Source organism: Micropterus dolomieu, linkage group LG18 (genome assembly GCF_021292245.1).
Source record: "Micropterus dolomieu isolate WLL.071019.BEF.003 ecotype Adirondacks linkage group LG18, ASM2129224v1, whole genome shotgun sequence".
NCBI lineage: Eukaryota > Metazoa > Chordata > Actinopteri > Centrarchiformes > Centrarchidae > Micropterus > Micropterus dolomieu.
Genome location: NC_060167.1, coordinates 36,699,920 through 36,714,941, shown reverse-complemented (window position 1 = coordinate 36,714,941; position 15,022 = coordinate 36,699,920). Strand labels below are relative to the sequence as shown.

Here is a 15,022-nt window from a genome sequence, read left to right as displayed (position 1 = left end):
GTTTCTTCTCTTTTTTTTACCCTGTCCTGCCCAGCAGCCTGATATGCAGTATGAGGAGCTGGATACCATGTAGTGCCGGACAGATTTTCTTCTAACGAGGGAGTTTTAGTTAGTTCTTTGTCCACTTTATTATTTATTTACTTATGCACGTGTATATATTTACCACCAGGCCAGACAGGGGCGGAAATGGGGTGGGGGGGACACATCACACAAACAGACACCACAGAGACAGGACAGCACCTGCAAGATGGCGAAAGGGGGGTGACAACAGAGGAAATAAACCAATTCCTAAAAGTGAGGACACCTGCAAGAGAGCGGGGAGGAGGGCTTGGGGAAACAACCAGCCGAACAACATTAATAAATAGCAAACGTAAGGAAACTGAGAATGAAGAGGAGAAACAGTCAAACAACCTAAATAAACAACACAGTGCAGCAATGAGAGCTGAAATAATAACATAAATAATAAAGCAACCTTGTTGCTGTTGACAATCATGGACAACCTAAATTTGTGTGCGTGTGTATGTGTGTGGGTGTATGAACAATACAGTAGTTGTTTTTTTTTTGTATTTGCCTTGAAGCTTTGGCAATACTGTTTTATTAACATTCCTGCCAATAAAGCGAATTTTGTTTCGACATGACGTTTCTCCGTGAGATGGAAGAATTTAGAAAGTGCTGTGGATCGGAGAGGGAATGGGGCGTTGGGGCCAGGGACAGGTGATTGTTCCCTCTGACTGGATGAAGCACAATCTGCTGACATTTCCTCGCGCCTGGGTCATTTCAGCATACTGTATCTGTTTCTGCCGGGGTTTCCCAGAGCAGTTTTTCAGGTGTGCTGTCCCAAGTGCTTAGTGCAATCTTAAGCAGGATGGGCAGGTACATACAATTTCCACATACTCGGGACACACTGAACGAAACAACTCAAGGTTTTTACGCAGTGGCTGCTTTCCCTCCAACTCTCCCTGCCGGAAACCATTAAAACAGGCAAAACCCTCATTTAAATACTGCCACCTCTGTTGTGTTTGCACCTGTTGTCATCTACACAATAATTCTCAGTTAATCACCCATAACAGGTACCACAATTGCACATGCAATATTTTAGAATCCACACGCAATTTAGTCCTCTTTATTCGAGATGTTAGTAAATCGGGCCCATAGTCTACTCAAACCTGGTACAACACTCAGTTTCACACTTCAGTTTCAGAACCGTTTTGACAGTCATCATGAACCACTTACTCTCCACCACTTAAGATCTGAGGCTCTAATGTGTGCTGGCGTGCTGACACTGCCTGCATCTTCTGCATTTCCGCTGCTGGGTTGATTGAGTAGGAGGAGTTTGGCTGTAAAGCATGGGTCATTCTTTATTCCTCTCGGTTTGAGCCAAACAGGGAACAAAAAAAGCTGCATCAGATTTTTACATTGAACGTCTTGCTTAATCGGCTACTTCACACCTTCTGTTGATGGTGAGGGGTATTGTACTAAAACTGGATTTTAATTTTGTATTGAAGATATAAATGCTATTCAAATGCATCTGACTTGTGCATATTATGTGTCTCAACACTATGAGGAGGTTTTTTTGGGAGCTGTGCAAAAGTTGATATTTCATAATGATATTTCACCCGCAGCCTTACCGGCCTTTATTGAATTTCTACTCCACACTTTAGTTTAATGAACATGAGCATAGCAGCGCAGAGGGTACTATAACTCTTAACCTGAATGAAATGTTGTTAAAGTCTCTCCACAGGATTTCTTTCCATCCCTGTACATTGCTGCTGTTCGGGTATTTTAGGAGCAATTGAACAGTCCCTTTCTGGTGTCACTATACCCATTGTTGTACCACAGAGGAGCAGCAGCCATTTTAAAAAGCTGCAATAAACTCAATAACGGCCTATTTTAAATCACCGTTCATGGTCATTAAGAATAATAGACTTCTCAGATGTGCAGTGACCTGTTCGGCCTGTCTAATAGCCCTGACAATGAGCCAGAGGTTTTTTTGTTTGCCAGGAGGAGGCTTTCACCACTGCTCCAGCGACAGGGGAGGTGGCTTTTGTGCCTATGCCGACATCACTCTGGCCATCAAGGTAACACTTATGCTGCACAATGTTAGCTCATTGGAAAGACTGGCTCAAACACTATGTTCACATTTAGGGAGAAGCCCATTAGTATTCAGTCAGAGGCCTTATTGAAGTCAAACTATGTAACTGGTGAAAGAAGAAATAATGCAGTTATTACATTAATAGTAAGTTACATTAATAAGCAATAAAACCCTGCATACTTCAGTGACTCAGGACTTTTGCTGCTACAGCATTCTAGTGGCTACTGATAGCTAATGGTAGCATCAGCTCAACTTTGGAATGTATTTTTGCAAAAATAAAAAAATAAATAAATAACGACGTGGGTTTTGACCCCCATCTCTTTGACTGATTTCATCACAAAAAGTAAAAGAAGTACACATTCTGTAACTCACCATGACACGTTTGTTTTTCCTGCTTGTGGCATGGATGTATTAAGAGAACTGTAACCTAAAATGTTCCAAGATGGTGTCATATTCTTTTCTGAAAATTGCTCACTGGGCACATACACACCAGGCTTCATAAGTCTTTTGTGCTTTTGGACCCATATAGCAAGGCAATTACAGAACTGTCTAACTAAGCAAACTCCTCACACATGAATGGCACAAAAATAATTCACTGATATGGCTCTAAGAATCCATCCTGTATTTCATAATCAGTATGGAACAAAGCAAAATAATCTTAGATATTACCTGGATGTAACTTCAGTTCTATAACTGTGTGTGGCCCCCTGTCACAAACAAAATAAATGAAAGACTGTAGTTACTGTGGGGAATAGAAAACACACCTGTTGTAGACTCCTGTTCATCCCTGAGGTTGACTATAACCCCCCTAAAATCTGTATTTCTAAAATCTGTATTTACTCCTATTTGAGTAACGTTTGGTAAAATCTTCAGTGTCCAGCTGTGTAAGGATGGATCTGGACGAACCAATGGACTTGTGGCTGAGAGCTACGTACATGGTAGGAAAGTCAGCAATACTATGTTCCTGCAATAGAGGAGGCTGCAGTTTCAGGACCATAGTCCTAGGAGCGCTTTGCCATCATTTTTCACACAGAGCCACCTAGCGAATTTGATGTCTGCAGAAGTGCAGTCAAAGGCAGTATTGAATATCCCACCCAAATAATACTGGCTAGACAGGCGATTCAGCTTTGTTGCTAAGAGGTGCAAGCTCAGCTTAATTAGGTCATTATCAGGTCAAATAAAGATGGACCTGTATGCTATAGCCTTTGTCCCTTTGTTTTCTCATCTTGTTAGACCTCAACAAGATATTTGAAAGGTTGGGGAGAGGAAAGACACAAGGGCCCCTTTTACACCTGGCATTAAAATATGTTTTGGGTGACAAGATTGCAATCGGATAGAGCTTGACCTCGTAAAAAATCAGGTGTTCACATACCTAAGACACATTAAGGACGGATTGTGGTCCGATTACCCAAATGAGCATGGAAGTACCGGTTGCAGTCTTCCGCAAACAAAATTGGAAGGATGTGACGTTCAGTTGCTTGAGACACATTAATACCAGGGCCCTTTTTCAGAAAACAGATTTAACAAAATGTGTGTAAATGTAATTTCATCTCAAATTTTTAACTTTGGAACCGAGAATCTGAAATGTGAAATGTGTTATCTTCAGAGAGAAAGCAAATATTTTTCCATTCATCTTTCAGTTTCTGTTTGAGAGAGTGGAAGGCATCTCCAGGGCTACTATCATCGATCTGGATGCTCATCAGGTGAGCCAACACCATTACACCTCTCCGTGTCAATGTGCATTGCTGCTTAGGAGTTGACTTTGATGACAAGACAAAACATCTCTAATGGCAAAAAGCTGAGCACATACCAGCTTTGGATTTTGGATCTCTGGGATATCTGCATTAATGTCAGCTACTTGTATGTTTAGGCTTGTTGACTGTGATGTGTGCATTTAACATACAGGTGCATCTCAGAAAATTGAATATTGTGAAAAGTTCATTTTTCCCATCATTTAATTCAAAATGTAAAACTTCATTATTTAATATATTCTAGATTCTTTACAAATAAAGTGAAATATTTCAGGACTTTTTTGTTTTAATCTTGAGGATTACAGTTTACAGCTCATGGAAATCAAAAATCTATATCTCAAAATATTAGAACTTTTAATCTTTCAGTCTGGTTCAGTACACACAACTAGGGTTGGGCGATCTTCTCTATTTTCATATCGTCTGATCATGGCTACTTGAGATCACAGATTGGCGGTCTGATCGCCAGGGGGCGGTGTTATGTTGCAGCAAGCCAGTGAAATGCCAGCATGGAAGAAAAAGGCTTATTAGTTTTAAGAGAAACCACCAGAAACATCTGTAAATGCACAGTGCAGTGTTTCCCACAGAATTACAGTGTAACTGTGGCCCCATGCCTGGGTGGGGGGTGCAATCGATACTGAACAGCAGTTGATTTTCTCAGCAGTTCAAAAGTAAGGATTTACTTAGAGCTATGCGGTTCTAGTTACAGTTGTCTGGTCATTTGAGCATCAGTTTTCAGGTTTTATTGATATATTGTGATTTAAGCTGGTAAAAAATTGCTTTCATAGCCTAACATAAAGAAGGTAAACTGGCCGGTTTGTCCACTGGCATCTATGGTATAAATGGTGAATAGTCAGAAAGCCTGGTTTTGGTGAGCGGCAGGTTGTTATAACTCGAGTGACATTTAAAGGATGGATGAGGGTAGCAGAGGGCCCGTGGTACTGCGGCACAAAGCCGCTTCCTTTGTGATCAGTGTGATTACACAGACTTACTAGCTGAGCTAAGGCAGCTGTCTGACATTGTCATCTTAGCAAACCAAGAGAAGGCTTTGATGAGTACTATCCAGACTGATGCCGAAACAGATTTAATGATGAAGCATAGTTTGGTGATCTGGCTTAAGTTTAAACCAGTTTAACCCTTTACCAGGGCAATTTTGCATGCGTGGGGTTTGAACCTACTCTATGTTGGTTATCACCTTGAAAGAAAGTCTCAGAGTATTTGGCCACTCTGACACTCTTGAGAATAGAAGAGATGTAATCTTTGTGTGAGTTTAAGCAGGACACAGAAGTCAAGCGTGCTGTCCCAGCTGATCATCAGTTGATCCAGATTCCTGTAATGTTTGACCATCTATGAACTAAGAACTCATGAGAAAACACATAATAGTGCAGAGATTGGAACAAATGTGGATCGATGACATCAACTCTTACTATGTTTATATTGTACTATATGTACTTCCTCTTTGCTACGTGCTGTGCTTGTCAGGTTATTGATAGTCCACTAACCTCAAGATGTAGAGAATAATGACTCAACATTTTTGGAAGTCTGATTATCATATTTTAGTCTTACTTGGTGTTTTTAACATACTTGCTTGTATCCACTACCAATTAGCCCTGAGAACTATGTTAACATTGATGATGTCTCAAGGTTCCAGAGGACCATGGCTATATTCCAGGAATTGAGCTTTATTCATTTTAAGCTATGGCTCAATGGTAATGATGTGCCTTTACCTACTGAGACAAGCAGGGGATCAATACAGATGCAGAGTGAATAATTCATGAAGAAAAACAAAAGAGCAAATCTAAATGAAGGCATGGGGATGGGCATGAAGTGCCCCTCTCAGCAGATAATTGGGAAGAGAGATATTGGAGATATGCAGTAAAATCCTAATTACAACCCCAAAACATGTCACTGAAAGTTCTCTTGTCCTCACATAAATTGAGATGATGGCCTTGACTGCTCTGTTACTTATTCACCCAGTGAACAACAAAAAAGTAATGATCAATTTTAGGTTCAGTGTAAGCTTGACTGGAGACCTGCTGGGAAGGCATATTCCTAGCTGGCTATCATGAGCTGTGTATATAGCGTGAGCTTTAATTTTATGAGAAAAAATACATTTTCCATCAACGTTTTTTAATGCACATTTTGAAGTATTGCATTAGAAAAGGTTGATGGAAACGGCAAAAAAAAAAAAAATCATTACTTTCGCTAAAAGGTTTTTACGTTCGCTTGAGGTGGTTTTTGCCTTTGTCGAAAAAGAGTAAATGTGCTAAATGGGAGATGGAAACACTTTTTCCGAATAAGTTCTGACGTAGCGAACTTGTAACTCACGTCTGATCAGCTGTTTCTGCTGTCGGCGTCTTGCCCGGTTGTGCGCAGTTCTGCACGCCTGCCGAGAATTTCCTGCACCTCGCCGCTGGTAACGCTCATTTGTGCTGAGAAAAGAGGTGGATGCAAATCTCAGCAGGTAGCCTTCATCATCTGTTCTGCCGAATTATGCATTCACCTCTTAAAGGTCCTTTGCTCTGCACACTGATCAAACAGGGTTATCACCGCATATTTTTGCTGAATCTCAATGAATGCTACTTCTACTGAATGTAATAAAATATTATTTTTTTATACATATATACTTCGAATCATTTATCACTACTGTTGAACTCCACAAAGGATATTATAGCGTTTAAAAGCAGTATTTGGAGGTGCATGCAAAACTTGGCATAACACCGGATATTCCCATAACGTGCGGAGACATGGCTGGTAGCAGTTACCCCGCTTGAAACACATTTCTAAGGACCTTTCTCCATTTTTCTAAGATCAGTGGCCTTCAGGTTCATGGGACTGGTTTTGTTTCTGGTTTGGAACCCATTCGTCTTGTTTATTACAGCCATGTGTAACGTCAACTACTGACGTAACTCCGCTTGCCGTAGCCTGGTTTATTCACTCCAAACCTGCTGATGGAAACACACATATTTCGCAATTTCTTTTCTTTTTTGTGACATAAAAAGTACGCTTAAAATTTGCATGACATTTAGATGGAAACATGGCTATAGTTATAGACAATCCACAGTTAACTAAATAAAGACAAACAGTTATAGTTGACCTTTCCATCAAACCTGGGTAAACAACACAAACACTACTACTACTTTAACTGTTTGTATATGGACTCATTTCTGTAGTACATTCTGAGGTGTTGATGTATTGCATTATTTGTTTGTTTGTTTTTTGCAGTGCTTCTAATGTTTTGTCACTTTAATTAAATATGGATGAGTAAAGGGAAAAGCTGAATTAATAAACAACTGCAATTATCTCTATCTATACAATAACGATCTGCAGTTCAACACCACTATAGTGCCATATGTGAAATGAAGGCAGAATTAAATGGGGTCTAGTTTTTACATGTTACGCCAACACAAAAATAGAGCCATTAATGTTGTTTTGTCCACCATCTGTACAATGGTGTCATCTGAAATTTTTCCTAGGGGAAGCCAGATGAGGCCACTGGAAATCCTGGGGTGGCACACTAAAACCAAAGGCCATGACTGAATTTCAGGAATTCTATTATGCAGTATATAGACTAGTTGAAAACTACATTAGAGAATAACAGACTGATTTACTGACTGATATACTGGTTTCTTATTTTACAGTTAATGTTACTAATTTTCTATAATCTATAGGGCGGCTGTGGCTCAGGAGGTAGAGCAGGTTGGCCGTTAATCGGAAGGTCGGCGGTTCCCCGGCTCCCCCAGGCTGCATGTCGAAGTGTCCTTGGGCAAGATACTGAACCCCGATTTGCCCCTGGCGGCTGTTCCGCCAGTGTATGAATGAGTGTGAATGTTAGTTTCCGTTTGAGCACTTAGGCTCAGTGTATGAATGTGTATGACTGGTGGATGCAGATGTAGTGTAAAAGCGCTTTGAGTGGTCGAAAAGACTAGAAAGGCGCTATACAAGTACGGAGCATTTACATTTACAGACTAAAACCAGTTCAGTTAAAATTTTGAGTTCCATAAAATCCTGTTTTAATGTGTTATGTATCTGTAAGTGTTCTGTCATTGTTCTTCAAATATGCTAGTGGGTCTTTTCCTTAAAAATACAAATATAAAGCTTTTATTTGTAGGAGTGACACTGACTGCTGGGAACAAGATTACAGACTTTACAGAGCCTAAATTTTTTTGTTTCAAAATAGCCTATATAATAACAATTTAATTGAAATATAGATAGGAGTAAGTATTTATTAACCATACTATTTAATTTGTTATTCTTTTTTACAAACAACTGGGATAGATATTCTTGAAATATCCTACTTTTTAACCACAGATTTGATCTGTGTCGTAATTCTATTTTTAAAAAATGGTGGGGCACCAACCATTTTAAAACATAGGCTGCATACCAGTAAAACTACAATACTCTCTCTTGCCGCTGTGTTTTTTAACACGTCAACAAACAGCATGGCTCCACAAAACAGAGAGGCTTGCTTCTACAGAGAGAGAGAGAGAGAGAGAGAGAGGAGTGCAATAACACATGTGACAGTACCACTGTCTTTTAATGTATATTTACTGTATACTCTTAATATTGCCCAATCCTCATATTACTGTACAACTACAGGATAACAAATAGAGAACATTCAACATTTTTTTTTACAACTGTCTGCATAGCTAGTCTTGTGTGTAAAGAATGAAAATAAATACTAAGTTCCTCTGTTGCCCATTTAAAATTTAGGATAACTATGTTTTTATTAACCTTCATTTACATAAATGACATTATTAAATTACTGTATTACTTGAGAAAGATAAGTTTGTTTTCTACTCCAGTCTGTCCCTTAGCTGCTGCAATGCTGGATGAACTGTAAATAGCTTTATTCATTGCACATTATCAGCCCCAGTGCCTGAATCAGTTGATTGTGAGAGTCAATTTAGTGTTCAATAATGCTAAAGTAGTTGCCTTTAGATCCAAATTTTTGAGGGTTAACTGATAAATGGAAACTCATCTGTTGATAATCACTATTGAATGTTCATTCAATGAACTCATACAAATACTGTACAGTATGTAGCATAAGGAACAATCCTTGTCTTATAGCTGACTTAGACCATTGAACTGGTCACCTTAGCCATCATCTCATCAATTGCCCCCCCTGAGACATTTGGCAGGAGCCGCCACTGCTTACAGGTATTACAAATTGCGAGTGTTTTGTCTTCTTCAGTTCACTTCCGATCAATTGGTGCATCTCTATTAGAATCTGGTAATACCACTGACACTAATATTAATATTGATACTAATTAACATAAATGCTGGAAATGTGTAGATTATGTGGGAATGCACAGTTACTCTAAACAACATCCTTCCTGTTCCTTATAGATGAAAAAGTAAACGTTCTATTTTTGTATGCTCCAGTTCCGGTCCAGCCGTCATCTCAGGACTGTTGGTTTCAGCTGCGTAATACACCTAGGGCCAGATTTACTAAAGGTTTGTGTGAGTAAAAACGTGTGCAAACTTGATATCACCAGCAAATTAGCACGTAAGCTGATGTACTAACGGTGTGCACAGAATGACGTCTTTCAAAAGTGAAAGATAGCACCTGTTGTTCATTTAGTACTTTTGCCTTAATGAATACGCAATTTGGGGCGTAACATGCAAATAGCATAAACGCAATTTAACGTGAGTGCAACAGCATCTGTATTTAATACGTTTGAAAGGAAGGTGCAAACTGCCAAGTGTGCAGAGATGGCTGCTGTTATTGTTGAATGAAAGAAGACGCACTATATGAACAATATTAGATAATATTATTCTATAACCAATATATTTTAAGCTTTGGCAATACTGTTGTATTAACATTCATGCCAATAAAGCAAAGTGACTTCTTTTCTCTGTGAGATGGAAGAATTTAGAAAGTTGTGTGGTGCTGCGGAGATGTCGGTGGTGTCTCTTACTGATCCTTCAGAAATGCTTGGGGAAACGTAGCGTGTGTCGAAGCTACCACGCTACTCAATAAAAGAGGTTCGTTACTGAAAAGCTATTTGATTCAGAAAATAGCGACGCTACCACCAAGCTACTAAGAAATGTAGTTAAACTAGTAACGGCGCAACGCTACTGCCCAACACTGCTTGTATGGTGGGCATGTTGACGCAAGCTCGGCGGCAGTAGAGTGCTGAGACGATGACTGCACTGGCTCTGTCTTCTAGCAGTGAAATACTGCCACCTCCATTGTGTTTGCACCTGTTGCCATCTACGCAATAATCCTTAGTTAATCACCCTACAATTGCACGTGCAATAATTTAGAATGCGCACACAATTTAGTACTCTTTATTCGGGATGTTAGTAAATCGGGCCCTTAGAGTATAAAGTCACCTATTTCTTCAGTGGCTCTTTGTCTTACATTCTGCAGACTGATTGCACGCTGTATGATTGTCTGACCCTTTGCAAAGAATAAAACCCTTAAAGACATCTGAATGTAATTCTTTATTTCTGAAGTCTCACCAAAAAAAAATTATACACCGGTCACCAGGCTCTGGTTCTAGTGCCAGGTGTGGACTGCTAAGTTACCTGTATGGCTGAGCTAACGACAGCTAGCATCAGTTATGACCTCATATGTGAGATGTTATAGAGTATGAATTCAACAAGTGGAGAGTCCGAACAGTTGTGACCATGGTAACTAACATGTATAGCAGCAATAATAACTGAATCGAGTGCTTGCTTGCTGTTTGGGACTGTGAGCGGCACTTTATTGGAGTTTTTTTTCTGGACATGTCAGATACACAGATATGTGGTAGAGATTCTGAATGTGCAGAAAGTTTTGAGGAGGAGTTAAACTGAATTAAAATAAATATATTAATTTATCATCGAGGTGAAAAGGTGCCACAATCACTTTTGAAGAGGTTACCTCCCCAAACAAAGACACAAAATGTAGGGAAGACTAAATGACAGCTGCATGTGTGCTGACTCCGCAGGGATAATATTACATGAGAAAAGATCTACAGGAGAAACAGATCTGAAAGCAACACAGAATGCCTGAGAGCTGCACTGCGTTAAATTCTGTTATAGTTGACACCTGCATTTTGTGCTTCCCTTTATATAACTAGTGCAGTGCCCATTCACAGGGGCCGATGTGACGCCTCCCTGCGCTTTTTGGAAACTGCAGTGTAGTGCACTTAAAAATGTGCATCTCACATTGGTTCCACCTACAGCAATTATAAAACAGAATTAATACAACTGAAACAACACGACAAAGACAGAGATACTGCTAGTTTTCAGCTTCATAAAACTCTTACAACTCTGTTTCAACAGACGTAAACATAATTTCACCAAACGCGACACTGCACTGCCTTGGGTCCGCAGCGACACACACGCCACGTTTAAAGTCGATTGGATGAACACACACACACACACACACACACACACAGATTCCTTCCTTTATTAGAGAGATACAACTTCACCACAATTCAGGAAGTGAACTGATGCTCAAAATTTTCATATAATTTAGCATTGCAGATTTCTTAAAAATAGTGTTGAAATCTTGTTGAACTCTCATCTCGTTGAACTCTCGATCTCATGAACCCAATTCCATGTCTCGTCTCGGGAGCTAAGTGTCTCGTCACACCCCTAGTGGAGAGTAGTCTCAATTCTCACACATTGTACCTTTTTAATGCAGATGTTTGAAGGAAAGGCTTGTTTGAAGCCAGCACTGAAGACTTTTGTCTAACAAATGGCAGTGAAACAGCAATCTTTTATTGTACAGTGTGTGGGGGAGAGGATAAGACTAATAAGATTGCAGGCAGCAGGAGCTCAGGCAGAATGTGAGCTGATTTATAGTCGCAGTCTGTCTTTAGGAGATGGAGCAGAGCATTCACTTGCATGGTGATTTAGTCATTGTCTCAAGTAAGTATGAGTCCTCAGTGCAGTATGAGTTTTTTTGGTTTATACATATAGCTCAAACTAACACCCAAACTCACACTGGTCTATACCTTTTATAGGGACAAGAGTTTTACTTGTGAACAAATTTTCTAATACCGTCACCGTAGTTTTTTTCACCATTTTCACATGGTACGTGAACACAGCGCCGTTTTTATCAGTCAACCAGAGACGGAGATAGAAGTCACAGCAGGATGTGGAAACCATTACTCGACCTACTGAAGCACAGCTAGTTAATGTCCAGAGAGAGCAGGCTTTTTATGTGACTGACAGAGAGGAATCTCCCTGCATCAAGATCACACACAGTCCATTTTTCCACAATGATTAGCTTTAGCTCTGGCGGTGACATTTGTTAGTAGTAATGTCAAGATGCAGATAGGCGAGTAGTGCTAATGTCTCACATGGTCCATCGCTATTAGGTTCTTTAACTATTAACACACAACCAATCTGATCTAATCTGCAATATATAGTTCATCTTTCAATGTGTTTTAGGTTTGATTAAATCCAGTGCAATTATGGTTTTAAAGGGAGACTTTGGGATTTTTAAGTGGGGCTGTATGAGGTACTTATCCATAGTAAGTGAAGTACTTGCAGTAGATGGAGGTCAGCGTGTCCCCAGTTTGGAGTAGCAGAGTGTTATACTAGCTTGCATGCTAAGTAATGTACTGCTATGGATTAGATTTGTTAAAATGGAAACCTACTCTGTTTCATGAAACAGAAAGTCCAAGGATCAAAGATCATACAGTATGTAGGACTTTAGAGGGACAAAAGGACTTGAGTACACTGATTTGCAGTGTGCCCAAGTCCTTTCTTCCTCTGCTTCCTTCTTCTGCTGTCTTTGTCCTGAGAAGCATCTAATCCAGCTCTATGTTGCTGGAAGATGTGCAACCCTTTTTTCGCCAAGACAATAGAACTATCAGCGAAGATTATCTTAGACTTTTAGAAACAGGACCAGGGCCAGATTAGTGGATATTATGTTTACCCAACAATGATTTCAATTCATTTTTGTATTCCCTTGACCTGTAATTTAGAGATCGAGTCAAAATTTCCCCCTAGCCAACACCTTGAGGCATGAGCATGAATTTCTATCAGTTGTAATCAGTGTTGGGCAAGCTACTTGGAAAATGTAGTGAGCTTCACTACTTCTATGTAGTGAAGCTCACTACATTTTCCAAGTAGCTATCCCCCAGTGAAATGTAGCAAGCTAAGCTACAGCAGCGTGGCAAAAGTAGTTTACTACATCTAAGATACTTTTAATATTTTATAGTTAGGTCTATATATATATATATATATATATATATATATATATATATACACACACACACACACACACACACACACACACACACACACACACACACACACACACACACACACACACACACACACACACCAAAGGTGCTGGTCATATAATTAGAATATCATCAAAAAGTTGATTTATTTCAGTAATTCCATTCAAAAAGTGAAACTTGTATAATGTATACATTCATTCCACACAGACTGATATATTTCAAGTGTTCATTCCTTTTAATTTTGATGATTATAACTACATTATAACTAATTATATAATTAGAATATTACTTAAGACCAATACAAAAAAAGGATTTTTAGAAATGTTGGCCAACTGAAAAGTATGAACATGAAAAGTGTGAGCATGTACAGCACTCAGTACTTAGTTGGGACTCCTTTTGCCTGAATTACTGCAGCAATGCGGCGTGGCATGGAGTCCATCAGTCTGTGGCACTGCTCAGGTGTTATGAGAGCCCAGGTTGCTCTGATAGTGGCCTTCAGCTCTTCTACATTGTTGGGTCTGGCGTATCGCATCTTCCTCTTCACAATACCCCATAGAGTTTCTATAGGGTTAAGGTCAGGCGAGTTTGCTGGCCAATTAACAGGGATACCATGGTCCTTAAACCAGGTACTGGTAGCTTTGGCACTGTGTGCAGGTGCCAAGTCCTGTTGGAAAATGAAATCTGCATCTCCATAAAGTTGGTCAGCAGCAGGAAGCATGAAGTGCTCTAAAACTTCCTGGTAGACGGCTGCGTTGACCTTGGACCTCAGAAAACACAGTGGACCAACACCAGCGGATGACATGGCACCCCAAACCATCACTGACTGTGGAAACTTTACACTGGACTTCAAGCAACGTGGATTCTGTGCGTCTCCTCTCTTCCTCCAGACTCTGGGACCTTGATTTCCAAAGCAAATGCAAAATTTACTTTCATCAGAGAACATAACTTTGGACCACTCAGAAGAAATGTCCAGTCCTTTTTGTCTTTAGCCCAGGCGAGACGCTTCTGACGCTGTGTCTTGTTCAAGAGTGGCTTGACACAAGGAATGCAACAGCTGAAACCCATGTCTTGCATACGTCTGTGCGTCTTGAAGCACTGACTCCAGCTGCAGTCCACTCGTTGTGAATCTCCCCCACATTTTTGAATGGGTTTTGTTTCACAATCCTCTCCAGGGTGCGGTTATCCCTATTGCTTGTACACTTTTTTCTACCACATCTTTTCCTTCCCTTCGCCTCTCTATTAATGTGCTTGGACACAGAGCTCTGTGAACAGCCAGCCTCTTTAGCAATGACCTTTTGTGTCTTGCCCTCCTTGTGCAAGGTTTCAATGGTCGTCTTTTCCCCATGATTGTGTAGCCTACCAACCCGGTCTCACTCCCAAGTCGTCACATATGGACGCTTGGTCAAGAGCCATAATCGTCAGTTTGTGACGCACTAGGGATCCCTTTGACGTCATAGTTCGACGTATTGAGGGAAGCCCTGTTTTTGATGGTAAAGGCAAGTATGATATTTAAGAGAAAAGACGAAGTAAGGAGGTGATTGGGGTGGATAGAGGGCCAGAACCCGGACCTTGAAGCAGGAGAACAGGTTTGTGTCCCGTGCGAAACAAAACATTAAATGTTTTTATTTAGGCGAGTGAGGTAAATTGACATTAACGTTAGTTAACTTAAGTCTTAATTGACATACATAGCTATTTTAACTCAAACCATGATCTTTTCCTAACCTTAACCAAGTACTTTCTGTGCCTAAACGTAACGAAACTGCAACGTTTCACGACTTTAATTATGCGCGTTTCAACATGGCAATGTATCGAAACGTTACGTTTTATCTTGAAAGTGTAACCGGATATTGCATATTTATTGTTGCTAAGCGTTGCTAACTTGACTGTGGATCCCTAAACGTCAATAATTGATGCAAAAGGGCTACCCAAGTCTTTAAAAAGCGACGACAAAGGGCCTTGACCATGCGTCAGACATTTGACGAGTAGGGAGT

The 15,022-nt window shown here is 40.1% G+C and overlaps 1 protein-coding gene across 1 annotated transcript in view; it reads left to right on the top strand.

The window, feature by feature from the left end:
- The window catches only part of hdac11 (histone deacetylase 11), a 43,997-nt gene that overhangs the window by 19,004 nt on the left and 9,971 nt on the right, over nt 1–15,022 (top strand). The window contains exons 7-8 of the mRNA XM_046075214.1: nt 2,002–2,078; nt 3,733–3,795. Coding sequence (XP_045931170.1) covers nt 2,002–2,078; nt 3,733–3,795 — 140 coding nt within the window. The remainder of the gene's footprint in view (nt 1–2,001; nt 2,079–3,732; nt 3,796–15,022) is intronic.